This window comes from Fringilla coelebs, assembly GCF_963513975.1.
Source record: "Fringilla coelebs genome assembly, chromosome: 1".
In the NCBI taxonomy this organism is placed as follows: Eukaryota; Metazoa; Chordata; class Aves; order Passeriformes; family Fringillidae; genus Fringilla; species Fringilla coelebs.
This window is the reverse complement of record NC_140028.1, coordinates 79433-93949: the sequence shown is the minus strand read 5'-3', so window position 1 is coordinate 93949 and position 14517 is coordinate 79433. Positions and strand designations below refer to the sequence as shown.

Below are 14517 nucleotides of genomic sequence, written 5' to 3'. Positions count from 1 at the left end.
TGAAATGTGCTGCTGGTGCTGTAGTGGGAGTGCTGCTCTCTGCAGTGCAGGTGGTTCCTGGTCACTGCTCTCTTTTCAGCTGCTGGCAGCTGAGCCTCAGTGCCAGAGGTTGCTCTGGAGCCAGGAGAGCCCTCTGTCCCTGCAGCCAGGCTTTCTTTGCTCAGTGTCTGTGCCCAGGAGGTTTGCCTGGAGCACGACCCTGCCTGTGAGGGCTGGGGGAGCCGGGGGGAGGATTCCTGGGGCGTGCCGAGGCTGTAACCTGATCCAGCTGGCCTCGCGGGGCGCTGGGATGCGATCCCGGTGTTTAACTCGTTCCCTCGCTGTTCCTGGCGCTTTTTGGCGTGTGCCAGCTGCTGCTGGGCCCTGCTAGCCTTGCTGACTGGGTGTGCAGAGTGTCCCATGCCCCTGGGCTGCACAGACCCCCTCCTGCTGTGCAGCAACACTCGAGCTTTGTCCTGAGCTTTGTCTTCTCTCTTTCAGGCTCCTGTGGGCGAGTCTGGCACAGGAAATTCCAGGCGTGAATCCCCCTATTCTCCCAGTAATCCTCAGGTGAGACTGCCCCCAGGACAGGTGATGTGGGAAGGGCAGGGAGGCACTGCCAGAGGTGAAGGACAGAGGTAGCTGAGGGCAATTTCCATCCTCGAGTGACCCTGTCAGGGCGGAGGGGATCCATCACAGCAGGCAACCAGAGAGCAAGAGAACAACTCCCTCTTTCAGGGTGTCCCAGAGAGCCAGAAGGGTAATTAGCTGGTCTAAATGAGCTCTGAGGGGTAGCTTAATTGCAGGGTGATGAGGAGGGGGCTACAACATGTAGTTGTGAGATTTTTGGGAATGGTCTTTTTGGACCAGTGCCTTGTACAGAGATTCTTTAATTCTGGCAACTGGTGTGTGGTAAGAAATGGAGGAGTCAGGGTTTGGGTCTGTAAACCAGGACTGCCCAGGCTTGCAGAGGATGCCTGGTTGTCTGTGTGAGCCTGGAGAGCTGCTGGGCAGGAGGTGGAAGGATCCTGCTGCTGCCAGCTCTGGGTGACCCTGCCCTCAGGGAGTGATTTGCTGCAGCTCCTTACTAGAGGCTTTCCCTCTGCAATGGGAAGTATCTTTGTTTTTGTAGCTTCTGATGATTTTGTTCTTTATAGACATTACCTCTTATCCCTTGACATTCGTATTCCTTATTTATCTCTGAACTTTTCAATATATGAGTCTTTGATCCCCCTGTCCATCCCACAGCAGGAGGTGTCATAGTTCAGTTGAGCCTTTTGAAGTTAAATGAACTTAAAGAGATTTTTAAATTTTCCCTTTACAGTCGTTGCCCATTACTGGGTTTTATACTGGGGGCTGGAGTGAATTGCCAGTTGTTCCTTGTTTGCTGTCATTTTGGGTCTGTTGGTTCCTTTTGGAGTCCAGCTGTTCTCCAGCTGCTCTCCCCACAGCTCTGGCACTTCCCTGCTCCTCAGTGAACCATTTCAGCTCCTGGGCTGGACAGGAACTCTGGAGGTGGATAGAGTCACCTGGGGGTGAGGTGGCTGCTGAGACAGGCTGAGGAGCAGGGTCAGGAGCTGCAGGAAGCAGTAGGAGCAGCACTTGAGTCCAGCCTCTGTTCCTTCTCAGCCTGTCCCACATTCACTCAGTTTTGGATCATTTAGAATTGAGTGTTCATCAGGAATCCACACAATTAGAAGATAGTGTTACAGCTGAACTATTCCAATGCACTTTGTTCCAGCTTTGTTTCCTTGTTTACATTTCTGACAGTAGCTGTGGTTTTTGTTATTTTTCCTTTTATCACAAGTGCCAATTTTCTTTATTTCTTTGAGATCAGTTTTTCACACACTCCCGGGATGGTTTTGGTGGGAAGGGACATTCAAGACAATTTCATTTCAGCCTCCTGCCGTGGGCAGGGACACCTTCCACTGTCCCAGGGTGCTCCCAGCCCTGTCCAGCCTGGCCTGGAACACTTCCAGGGATCCAGGGGCAGCCACAGCTGCTCTGGGTACCCTGTGCCACAGCCTGCCCACCCTTGAATGAACGAAGTTCTTCCTAAAATCTCATCTAACCCTGCCTCTGTCAGTGGGAAGCCATTCCCCCCTGTCCTGTCCCTCCAGGCCCTTGCCCAAGTTCCCTCCCCAGCTCTCCTGGAGCCCTTTAGGGCAGTACAAGGGGCTCTAAGGTCTGGTCCAGGCTGAGCAGTCCCAGATCTCTCCTCTTCTGGGGATTCAGGAGTCTTGAATTTCAGGCTGTTGCTCCAGAGCAGAAGTTCCGAGGAATTTTGTCTCTTACTCTCTGGCTCTATGTATTTTTAGTGTTAATTCTTTAGTTTCAACATCTTGTACTCCAGCCAGAATTGACTGTTTTTTTTCTCAGAATTCCTTGAGGGAAATGGAATTCTTTGTTCCAAGTAGGCATTGTGAGGGTCCTGCCTGGCCTGAGTTCTGCACGGGGGTGGGGGAGGCAGGAGCTGTCTGTGCTGGGTCTGCATGTGCCAGGCAGGGCAGGGGGCTTCCCCCAGACTCTGCACCCTCTCTGCTCCTCTCCCGTGGAAAACCCAGTCTCTCCTTTTCTCTCCTGTTCTCTCCATGCTGCTGGCCCTCCCCACAGGTGCCCACAGCCCCCCGGGCCCCTCACCTGGCCGGCAGGGAGACGCGCTTTGTAAGTGCTGCTCGAGGTGTGCTGCTCTTTGTGAGTGCTGCTCGAGGTGTGCTGTTCTTTGTAAGTGCTGCTCGAGGTGTGCGGCGCTGTGTAAGTGTGGAGGGATAGAATGTAAGAAAATAAAGATAGTGCAGAAAGTAATCTCGCACCTGAGGAGTTGCAGCTGTACTAATCACCAAAGGTTAGGAACAAGCCTGCTTTTAATAGGCTACAGCTGTGTCCAATAAAAAGAGTAAGTTAGCTGCTTGAGAAGAGCTGGAATTTGTTAGCTGTACCGTGAAGGAGTCAGTGCTGTGAATAGCTGCCCATGAGAAATCACCAAGAAAATACAGAAATTTTGCAATAAAATAACAGCATGTAAGTGCTTTTCATGGTGTACAGTGCTTTGTAAGGGCTGCTCTTTGTGAGTGCTGCTCTTTGTAAGTGCTGCTCGTGGTGTGCAGCACTGTGTAAGGGCTGCTCGAGATGCGTGGCGCTGTGTAAGGAAGGGCTGCTCTTTGTGATTGCTGCTCGTGGTGTGCAGCGCTGTGTAAGGAAGGGCTGCTCTTTGTGAGTGCTGCTCGTGGTGTGCAGCGCTATGTAAGGAAGGGCTGCTCTTTGTGAGTGCTGCTCGCCGTGCACGGCGCTGTGTAAGGAAGGGCTGTTCTTTGTAAGTGCTGCTCCTGGTGTGCGGTGCTGTGTAAGGAAGGGCTGTTCTTTGTAAGTGCTGCTCCTGGTGTGCGGTGCTGTGTAAGGAAGGGCTGTTCTTTGTAAGTGCTGCTCCTGGTGTGCGGTGCTGTGTAAGGAAGGGCTGCTCTTTGTAAGTGCTGCTCGTGGTGTGCAGTGTGTGCTCTGCCTGGCCGCTGCCCACCCGGCTGCTGCGCTGCCCACCCGGCTGCTGCGCTGCCCACCCAGCTGCTGTGCTGCCCTGCACTGGCCCCACAGCCCACAGGGGCCCATGGGGGGTCCTGGCCATCTCCATGGGATCCTGGCATCCTTATGGGGGCCCCACAGGGACCTGGAATCCCCACGGGTTCTTGGTATCCTCATAGGGGCCTATGAGGGACCTGGCATCTCCATGGGGGACCTGGCCATCCCCACGGGGGCACCACAGGATCCTGGCATGCCCATGGGATCCCAGCATCCCCACAGGGACCGGGCATCCCCTGGGGCTCCCCCAGGAAGCAGCACCCCGGTAGCACCCAAGGCACGAGGGGCTGCTCCCTGTCAGCTGCTGCTGTGGTGGCACCCGCGAGTGCTTGGGAAGGATCTGGGGGAAGACAGCTTTGCTTGGGCTGGGGCAAGTGTGCAGGGTGGGGATGTGCTCAGGGAATACCCAGGAGCAGGGGATGTGCTCAGGGAATGTACCCAGGGACCAGGAGCAGGGGATGTGCCCAGGGAATGCCCAGGAATGTACCCAGGGACCAGGAGCAGGGGATGGTGCCCAGGGAATGTGCCATGGGCCAGCAGCAGGGGATATACCCAGGGACCAGGACCTGGGGCTGTGAGCAGGAGACAGGAGCAGGGACTGTGACCATGGGCCAGGACTGTCCCAGAGTTGGGGTCAGAGTTTGGAGATGTGCAGAGAGCTGTGAGGGCCTCCTGACACAGCACAGGGGCTGGGAGAGGCTCATGCAGGTGGGCTGTCCTCACCTGAAGAGGCAGGTACTGGGGGCAGGGGTTCTGTGGGACCTGGAGCTCCCCACACAGGGTGGGCAGTGGGGCAGGGGTAAACAAAGGCTTCCAGACTTCAGATTCACCCCTGTATTTCTGTTTGCAGGCTTCCATTAACTTCATTACATCGCAGGATGACAGTAAATCAGTGAGTACAGCTGCCATGAGACCTGACTGTACTTTCCCTGTGCATCCCCCAGCACATGGAGCTTGTTTCTTCCTCCTCTTGGCTCCTGTTCTGTCTCCTCCAGTCCTCCACTATGCCTCGAGTTTGTACAAATGCATCGGGTCTCAAATATGGTCCATCTGAAAACCCAGCCTAACTGTTTTTGCAGCTTGTATTGCTGTTTCCTCTCGCAGCTTCCCCTCCTGCAGGTTTTGCTGGCTTACCCAGTTCCTGCTGCCACTCTCTCCAGTTGCAGGTGCTTTGCTCACTTTCACACAACATCCAGCAGTGATGGTGACATCTAGGAGAAGTTTTAGCCTCTCACCTCTGCTCCAGTAACTGCATTTTTCGTCAGAGCTCTGACTCAGTCTGGTTCACTTCCATCCATAGCTTCTGCCAATTCCCATTCCCGGCTGATGTTTCTCTGCTTCCATCCCTGGTGCTCACATTTTCTGAGTTTGGTCACACTTACCATATCCTGCCAACCCTTGTATCTGTTGCTAGTATGGCAGGTGCTACCTTTTGTCCTGGCCTTCTCTGCAGTCCCGTGGTGCTGTGTAACCCTTCCTTGGCTGAGTCTCCTTTGGTGTTCGCTCCAGGAGCTGGAGCAGGCAGCACAGCCAAGGAGAGAAGTGGGGGTGCATGGATTTGTTTATTCACCTGCATGGCAGACACCTCACTGCCCTAACTGCTCGTTTCTCTTCTCTTTCTCCCCCCTTGTCCTCCTCTGCCCTGGCACGCTGTCCTGGCACGAGCAGACCAAGCCCGGCGTCATTCAGCCTCTCTCCCGCGTGCGACCGAGCGCTGCTGTGGCACACAGGGCCGAGGAGGGGGACAGCCCCAACCCCTTTCAGCAGCCCCAGCCCTGCTTCAGGACCCACAGCTCTGTAAGTGGCCAGGCTTCCCTCTCCAGAGCCCTGTGTCTGCCCCGCGTGGCTGCAGTGCTGTGCCGTGTTGTGGGGCAGGAACCCTCCCTGAGGTGGCTCTGCTTGGTGACCACATGCCTGGTCACCCTGGTTTGGTGACCATGTGCCTGGTCACCCTGGTTTGGTGACCACGTGCCTGGTCACCCTGGTTTGGTGACTACGTGCCTGGTCACCCTGGTTTGGTGACTATATGCCTGGTCACTCTGGTTTGGTGACCATGTGCCTGGTCACCCTGGTTTGGTGACTATGTGCCTGGTTACTCTGGTGTGGTGACCACGTGCCTGGTCACCCTGGTTTGGTGACCACGTGCCTGGTCACTCTGGTTGGTGACTATGTGCCTGGTCACCCTGGTGTGGTGACCACATGCCTGGTCACTCTGGTTGGTGACTATGTGCCTGGTCACTGTGGTTTGGTGACCACGTGCCTGGTGCTGTCCATGCAGCAGTCTGGGCTCCCTGAGAGGGAGCCACGCTCCTTACAGGCAGGGCCAGGTCAGTGCATCCCTCCTATTTCTCCCCAGCTGCCCCATGTCTACATGGCCCTGTCCAGGAGTCAGCACTGCTGAAGCTTTTGTGGCCAAAATCCCCAGAGCAGATAGAGGTTTAGAGCCATATTTGTGAAGTGTTGAGTTCTGTGGAGACAGAATCTTACAGAACCTGGGTTAATGTCTGGCACCTTGGAGCAAAAGCTGATACCATCCTGCTGGTGGGTTTTATGGTTTGCAAATGATTGCTTTTGAAAGATTTGTGTTCCTGGGGCTGTGTTTGATGGGGGAGAAAAATTCGGGTATTTTTGTCCTTGTCAAGAGGTAAGACCTGTGTCCCTTCAGTATAAAAGTGGAAGGAATAGTAGAAGGTGTCCCTGCCCATGACTGAAGGCCCTTTGCCACACAAACCATGTTGGGTGAGATTCCATGAATCCAGCCCTTCTCTCCCTGCTGGAGCTGGTGCAGTGGGACGCCAGAGCAGAGACCTGATTTGCAGGCAAAGAGCTGTACAGAACCCATGGAACTGGGAATGGTTCACATTTCACAGCCTCTTCCGATCTCACTGTGCTGTCCTTTAGCCCATGCAGGAGCATCATCAGATAGCACTGTTTAGCCCTAGTCCAGGAGTAAGAAAAACCAGAAGGCCTGGAACTGGATTAGTGCAGCTGGAGGGATGAGCAGCTGGGGGGATTTACTTTCCAGGAGAAGGAAGGTTGTGCCATTGCCCCCCACCCCTTCCATTTCTGTGATGCTTTGAGCAGCGTCCCCCCAGAGCTGCAGGAGGGCTCACAGTGAAGGTGTGTGAGGAAGGGACCAGCAAAGAGAGTGACAAGCACTAGGAAGGTCCCCTCAGACCTTGTCAGATGTTCCCCAGTAAGTGTAATTCTGCAAAGGAAAAATTTGAGGTCAAAGGCAGATCTCCACATCCCAGATCCCTGGATCAAATCCTGGAATCACAGAGTGCTTTGGGTTGGGAGGGACATTAAAGACCTTACACACCTTCCACTAGAGGACTCTTGTTCAGCCCTAAATAGAAGTCAGTCTGTTCTAGCCCAAAAAACCCTGATTCAGGTAGGCACTTGCTGGTTGAATTGAGTGGAAATCCTCAAAGACTGGGACAGCAATGTGCCCTTGGCCAGAGGATCTGTCACAACATTCCCATCAGGTCAGTGAAGATCTGTGCCACCAAATGCACCATTCCTTCAGCACCCATGGAACAGAGTGGGCTGTGACCCTCCTGCTGCTGGGTGCAATGTGTGTGCAGTGCTCTGCTCCTGGTGGTGCTGCCCAGGGCTCAACGGGAGCCTTCCCAAGGCTTGCAGATCCCTTATGTGTTCCTGACCTACTCCTTTCTATATCCCCCTCATCAGGCTCTGCAGGCCAAGAGTCAGGCTGTGTTCTCCCCCACGTGGGTTTCCCCCCACCTGTGCTCACCTTTGCCTCCTGTCTGTCTGTCCCCATAGCCAAAGCCGTCACCACCATCGCCACCCTCCCCTGATGAGGTGCCCATCAACGTCAAGCAGGCCTACAAGACCTTTGCAGCAGTGCCCCTGTCCCAGCCCCTGCTGGGGACACAGGTAAGCCAGCTGCTGGTGGCACCAGCCAGGGCTCAGCAGGCCAGGACGGGGGAGGGGGGTGTGTGCCTTCCAGGGACAGCTCCTGCACAGCGGGGACACTGCGAGGTCCTGGGAAAGCTGGGGGGGTTGGTGGTGAGAAGGCCATCCTGGCAGGGTCCGGTGTTGGTGATGCAGATGTTCATCCTGGCAGGGTCCGGTGTTGGTGATGCAGATGTTCATCCTGGCAGGGTCTGGTGTTGGTGATGCAGATGTTCATCCTGGCAGGGTCCGGAGTTGGTGATGAGATGTTCATCCTGGCAGGGTCCGGAGTTGGTGATGAGATGTTCATCCTGGCAGGGTCCTGTCTGTGTCAGGTCCTGGAAGCTCATGGAATCCCAAGCATTGTTGTTCTCCCCAGACATTGGGATACTGATGTATAACCATGCAAAGGAACTCTGAAATTCCAGAGACCAGGGCTAGGCTAAACCTGTGCTGAGGCATTTTTGAATAGATTCTGATCTTCCTTGGGAGTTTTCCTTTTCCCTGCCATCTAGCTGAATCCTGCAACAGTCCAGACTAGCTGAGGCCTTGGAGATTGTTGCCTCAGTTCCCCCTGCAAAACAGGGCAGCCTTGGGTGCTAGAATCCTGGATTCCTGGAACGTCCTGAGTTGGAAGGGACCCACAAGGATCATCACGTCCAACTCAGGACACCCCCAGGAATCCCACCATGGGCCTAAGAGCATTGATCAAACGTCTCCAGAGTTGTAGGAGGTTGCTCAGGCAGATCTACTCAAGTTTTGAATTCTGGATTAGTTTTTGGAGTGTTTGGATAGAGCCAGAGATCATCTCCTTGCTCTCTTTTTGTGGGTCATTTCAGTTTGTCTCATGGTAAAACTTCCTTCTTTTCCATAACGAGTTTGCAGTTCTCAGTTTGCCTCTATGGGCTCCTGGTTAACAGATGGATTTTGTGGATCAGTTTCCTCCCCCTGAAATTTTTTTCATCCAATATTCTGTTATGCATCCCAGTAAATACAGATTTCATTCTTTCTGATGGCATCTTTGCTTCTTTAAAGTAAATTTTGGGTGGTTTTGTCTTTGATGTAAGCAAAGTGTGAGTGAGCTCCTGCCAGCTGCTGTGTACCCCCTCCAGCCCTAGCTCAGCCCCTGCTCCTGTTTGGTGCCTGTTTCCTGTGATTTTCAGTTTCTCCCTTTCAGGAGTTGTTAAACCTGGTTCTGTTTAACCCTCAGTTTAACATAAATCCTCATTCCTGACCATTGCTAAGCCTTGTTACATCTGTGTGAATTCTGGGACTGTTTGGGGACCTGTGTCAGCTGTCTGGCCTTGGGGCACATGGCTGGAAACTTCCCTTTTAGAACATGCTTGTTTCTCTCTGCCCTTAGGAATTGTCTGGTCAGAGCAGCACAGAAAACACCAAACTGGCCTCGGAGGTGAGTTCTGGGGCTGGGAAGGGTGGGAGTCATGGGGGTGTGGATAAGGAGATGGAGTCATGCTGTGGGGGGGCTGGGGGAGGAGAGGATGGGGCAGCTGGCAGAGCAAGGGATGGGGAGGGTGCCCCGTGGGCAGTGGCTGGGTGGGCAGTGGGCAGTGCTGTGCCCGGGTGGGCAGTGCTGTGCCCAGGTGGGCAGTGCTGTGGCTGGGTGGGCAGTGGGCAGTGCTGGGGCTGGGTGGGCAGTGCTGTGGCTGGGTGGGCAGTGGGCAGTGCTGTGCCCAGGTGGGCAGTGCTGTGGCTGGGTGCCCAGGTGGGCAGTGCTGTGGCTGGGTGCCCAGGTGGGCAGTGCTGTGGCTGGGTGGGCAGTGGGCAGTGCTGTGCCCAGGTGGGCAGTGCTGTGCCCAGGTGGGCAGTGCTGTGCCCAGGTGGGCAGTGCTGTGGCTGGGTGCCCAGGTGGGCAGTGCTGTGCCCAGGTGGGCAGTGCTGTGCCCGGGTGGGCAGTGCTGTGCCCGGGTGGGCAGTGGGCAGTGCTGTGCCCGGGTGGGCAGTGGGCAGTGCTGTGCCCAGGTGGGCAGTGGTGTGGCTGGGTGGGCAGTGGGCAGTGCTGTGCCCAGGTGGGCAGTGGTGTGGCTGGGTGGGCAGTGGGCAGTGCTGTGCCCAGGTGGGCAGTGCTGTGCCCGGGTGGGCAGTGGTGTGGCTGGGTGGGCAGTGGGCAGTGCTGTGCCCAGGTGGGCAGTGGTGTGGCTGGGTGGGCAGTGGGCAGTGCTGTGCCCAGGTGGGCAGTGCTGTGGCTGGGTGGGCAGTGGGCAGTGCTGTGCCCAGGTGGGCAGTGGTGTGGCTGGGTGGGCAGTGGGCAGTGCTGTGCCCAGGTGGGCAGTGCTGTGGCTGGGTGGGCAGTGGGCAGTGCTGTGCCCAGGTGGGCAGTGGTGTGGCTGGGTGGGCAGTGGGCAGTGCTGTGCCCAGGTGGGCAGTGGGCAGTGCTGTGCCTGGGTGACCCATGTAGCTGGGTGGCCCATGGGCAGTAGTGTGGCTCTTGCAGGTGGCCGCACACAGCCCCGGGGGACAGCACAGCCCTGAGCAGAGGTCCTTCCGTGAGAGGCAGAAGTATTTTGAGATTGAGGTGAAGCAGCAGCACCTGGACAAGCCTCCCAAGCGCGTGTCCTTGGTGGGGGAGGACGACCTGAAGAAAATGAAAGAGGAGGAGGGTAGGTAGGAATGTGTGCACAGAGGGTTTGTCCTGTTAAGTGATTCCTTTCCCATGGAAATGCAGCACTTCCAGAAATCCCTGGGTGGTTGTTGTAAGGCCTGGGAATGATTTGAAGTGAATGCTGAAGAATTCTGTGGATGCTGCACTGATACTTCCTGGGTTGGTGAAGTGCTGTAGTTTCAGGTGTCCTGTATCATGGAATCACAGAATGGTTTGGGTTGAAGGGACTTTTAACCCACTCATTGCCACCCCTGCCATGGGCAAGGACACCTTGCCTTAGACCAGTGACTCCAAAACTCATCCAGTCTAGCCTGGAGCACTTCCAGGGATGGGGCAGCCACAGCTGCTTTGGGTAACCCATGCCCCACCTTCTTTGGGCAGGATTCCTGCCCAAATCCCACCTATCCCTGAAGCCTTTTCCCCTCCAGGCCCATGTCCAGAGCCCCTCTGCAGTGCCCTGGAGCCCCTCTGGGTGCTGCAGGGCTGTAGTGAATTCTCCAGGCTCAGCAGTTCAGCTCTCACTGAGCTCTCCCTGCAGAGCAGAGGGGCTTCAGCCCCCAGAGCATCCCAAGGTCCCTGCTCTGGGCTGTGCCTGCAGCTGGCAATAAACACTTCAGTGACATTTGTAAAGCCGCTGCACACAGTGGCTGTGCCAACTCCAGATGAGTGGCACACTGTGCTGCTCTAGGGTTGCCCTAGGAGCTGCATTGCTGCTCTCCTTTTTGGTGTCATTTCCTCTTGCTTGAGAGTTTACAGAATTCACAGAATGACTAGGTTGGAAGAGACCTTAAAGATCATGGAGTCCAACCCATAGTTGCTTTAGGAGTTGATAAGAACAATGTGAAGTGGAAAAAAGCATTTTTATTCCAGCCATTCCTCTCCAAAGCATACCTGACCCTGGCATTTGCTCTGGTTCAGTTTCATGCCATTAATGGTTGCCCAGTGCTCCAGCCTGTCTGGACCCTCCTGTAAGGCTTCATGGTCCTTCAGAGTCACCAGCAGCTCCCAGTTTGGCATCAGCAGCAGTGTGTTCCTGTTGCATTCAGCTCCTGCAGAATACAGATAAAATGCAGATAAAATTATTAATAAAAGTCTTGCCCAGAGCTGGCCCCAGACCTGAGCCCCGAGGAACACCCTTGGGTGATCTGCAGGACACCTGCCCCAGAGAGCAGCCTGCTCCTGTCCCCTCTGTTTCTGACCCTCTGGTGACATGTGTGCTTACCAGCAGAGCTATCCCCTGGGCCACTGTCAGGTGTGGGGCCAGCACCAGCACCCAGGCCTTGGCTCCTGCAGGGGGCCAGGGGGAAGGTGCAGGCTGCCAGCACTCTTCCTTCCCTCTGGGAAAAGGGCAGGAGAGACTGTGCTCAGTTTCCAGGGTGAGCATAAAAGCACTGGGAAATCTGCTGGAAATCTGCCCTGGGTGTTCAGGGATGGAAGTCTGGTGGATAAGGGGGGGGGGGGCTGAGGAAACCTTGCAGAGTTTGTTTCATCATTGGTGGAAGTGTGGAGGAACACAGGTGTTCATGGAGAGGGGATGGACTGAAACCAGCCCAGACTTGAAGGGATGAGAAGCATAAAGACCTGCCCACAGGTCCAATCCTGAGGGTTCAGTGCCAGGACCTGCCCACAGGTCCAATCCTGGGGGTTCAGTGCCAGGACATGCCCACAGTCCCTTCTTGGGGGTTCAGTGCCAGGATGTGCCCACAGTTCCTTCCTGGGGCTTCAGTGTCAGGACTGAATCTCTTGGGGGCTCAGTGCCAGGACCTGCCCTTAGCTCCCATCCTGGGGTTTCAGTGCCTGAACCTGCCCACAGTCCCTTCCTGGGGGTTCAGCCAGTGCTCTCTGGTGTGAGCTGCCTCTTGTCTCCCTGGCAGCCCGCAAGCTGCAGCAACAGCGAGCTCTTCTGCTGGAGGAGGAAGCTGAGGAGGAGGAGGAGGGGAGGCAGGTGCCCGAGGCTGTGCAGTCCAGCGTCATCATCGAGGGAGTGGAGTACAAGGTGGAGAGGCTGAATGGAAGGAGCAGCCAGGCTCCAGCAGCTCGGTAAGGCAGCACCTGGACAGGCAGCCCTGCACCTCCCACAGGGCAGAGTGTCCCAGGAGCTCCCAGGGGAGAGGGCTGGGTGAGATTTCTTCTTGAGCACAGAAAAGGCCAGGTTTTACATCTCACTCTTTCCAGGGAGCAGCTCCTTCAGCTGTGCCCCAGGGTGTGGAGAGAGGTTGCTTTTTAGAGAGATGCTTCAAGATAAGCTGAATGATAAAGCGATGCTAAAACAGATTTGGGGTTTTTATAGGCTTTTGTTTCACTGTTTTCTGGGACCTGGCCTCCAGGTTACTTTGGGGGTTTTTCCCTAATTCTTGGGCATAGAAGAGAGGAATGAGAACAGGGTTCTCAAAAGCTCCAGATAAATTCAGAATGCACTGGAGTAAAGCTGAAGCTGTCCTTATCTGCCTTTGAAGTCTTTGGGACAGACAGTCTCCTCTCCACAAACACTTCTCAGTCACAGTGGCAGAACACACCCTGGCACGTGCAACCTCATTTCTCCCTGTTGTTTTGCCCAGTATCAGTGGAGGAGCTTCTCACATCATGATGCCCTGAGACTTCCCCTGCCCCTCTGAGCTGAGGCAGCTCCAAGGAGGAAAGCAGTGTCACACAGCTCCTTGGTTCTCTGGGAAGCCCCACTGATCTCTCCTGTTCTCATCCTGAAACCTGGTGTGCTGAAGAACAGGAAGCCTGGATCCATCAGATGACTTTCAGTTGCTTATTATTTATGCTTGAATGCAGGGGAGGCAGTGGAAGAGACTGAAGCTGTGTTTCTTCATAAATAAATAATCTTCCTTATGCTGGAAGAGAAACTGAAATTCAATTAAAATAAAGTTGAGCAGTAAAAATCAGAGCTGAGTGTCACTATAAACTGAACACCCCCAGCTCTCCCACCAGGTTCCAGCCCTCAGAGCAGCTCCATAGCCATTCTCGTGTAACAACTTATAATAATCAAATTAATCTATTAATGAAGGTATGAAATCAGGATCAGTTGACAAGTGTTTCCAAAGGGAATCTTTCTTGGGCTCCTCTGTTTGGAATTCCTTTGTACCACATCTAACAAAGCCAAGTGTGAGGTCCTGGTTCCCAGGACTGAAGGGAAGGAGGAAAAGAAAGCCCAACAAATATTTTTATTAGAAAAACTGAGGAAGAACTTTTATATGTGTGTATGTGTGGCTGGCTGATGTGCAGCTGCAGGAAGTGAGCTCTGATATTCATATGGATGTTAAGGAGATCCCCACAGAAGTGTTCACAGCAGAGGTCACGGGGAGTGCTGTGACCTCACCCTGGAGGAATTGTTGCTTTCCTGGGGTGGACCTGTGCCATCCTGGGCTGGGTGTGCAGCTTGTGGTGCTGCAGCTCACAGAGTTTTTTTTCCAGGCCCTTGGAGCTCAGTGAGAACAACAGCTCCCAGAGAAATTCCCTGGAGGAGGGGATCAAGCCTGAGCACAGAACCAACTCCATGTCAGGGTGAGTGGGGCAGGGGCTGCAGAGTGCCTCCTTTTTAACAGCCAGGGGCGGCAAAGGAAGGATCTGGGGGAGGAAGGGGAACTGAGCAGAACCAGCTTCACAAAACCCAGCATGGGTTGGGTTGGGTTGGGTTGGAGGGACCTGCAAGACCCTCTGGTTTCAACCCCCTGCACTTTGGGGATTGCTCCAAGGACAGTCCAAGCCCTGTCCAGCCAGAAACTCCTTAAGAGGAGCTGTCCTGTGTCCTATGTCCTCCCCATCCACAGCAGCCCGTGCCAGTGGCACGGGGCAGGTGAGCAGAGCTGCCAGTTGGGCCGGGGCAGGTGAGCAGAGCTGCCAGTTGGGCCGGGGCAGGTGAGCAGAGCTGCCAGTTGGGCCGGGGCAGGTGAGCAGAGCTGCCTGTGGCACAGGGCAGGTGAGCAGAGCTGCCAGTGGCACAGGGCAGGTGAGCAGAGCTGCCAGTTGGGCCGGGGCAGGTGAGCAGAGCTGCCAGTTGGACCGGGCAGGTGAGCAGAGCTGCCAGTTGGACCGGGGCAGGTGAGCAGAGCTGCCTGTGGCACGGGGCAGGTGAGCAGAGCTGCCTGTGGCACGGGGCAGGTGAGCAGAGCTGCCAGTGGCACGGGGCAGGTGAGCAGAGCCCTGCAGCCCCCCCAGCCCCCCGTGCCCTCTCCGGCAGGCTGAGTCCCGCGGACCCCGGCGCTCCCGTGCGCACGGCCAAGGCGGAGCGGCGGCACCAGGAGCGCCTGCGGATGCAGAGCCCCGAGCTGCTGGCCCAGCAGGACAAGGAGCTGTCCCCAGCTGAACGCCGGGCCCTGGAGGCGGAGAAACGAGCCATGTGGAGGGCAGCACGGTAAGCCAGGGCTTCCCGGCCCTCCTGGGATGGAGCGGGGCAGCTCCTGCGGGTGGGGGGGCTAAAG

The 14517-nt window shown here is 55.6% G+C and overlaps 1 protein-coding gene across 20 annotated transcripts in view; it reads left to right on the top strand.

Moving 5' to 3' along the window:
* The window catches only part of SCRIB (scribble planar cell polarity protein), a 105326-nt gene that overhangs the window by 79192 nt on the left and 11617 nt on the right, over positions 1-14517 (top strand). For 12 of the 20 annotated variants that reach the window (XM_084217177.1, XM_084217169.1, XM_084217179.1 and 9 more), the window contains 10 exons: positions 481-549; positions 2593-2643; positions 4403-4444; positions 5221-5349; positions 7339-7452; positions 8834-8881; positions 9923-10088; positions 11965-12130; positions 13511-13600; positions 14277-14450. In XM_084217177.1, coding sequence (XP_084073303.1) covers positions 481-549; positions 2593-2643; positions 4403-4444; positions 5221-5349; positions 7339-7452; positions 8834-8881; positions 9923-10088; positions 11965-12130; positions 13511-13600; positions 14277-14450 — 1049 coding nt within the window. The remainder of the gene's footprint in view (positions 1-480; positions 550-2592; positions 2644-4402; positions 4445-5220; positions 5350-7338; positions 7453-8833; positions 8882-9922; positions 10089-11964; positions 12131-13510; positions 13601-14276; positions 14451-14517) is intronic. The other 8 variants (XM_084217168.1, XM_084217174.1, XM_084217172.1 and 5 more) reach the window with 5 other exon arrangements.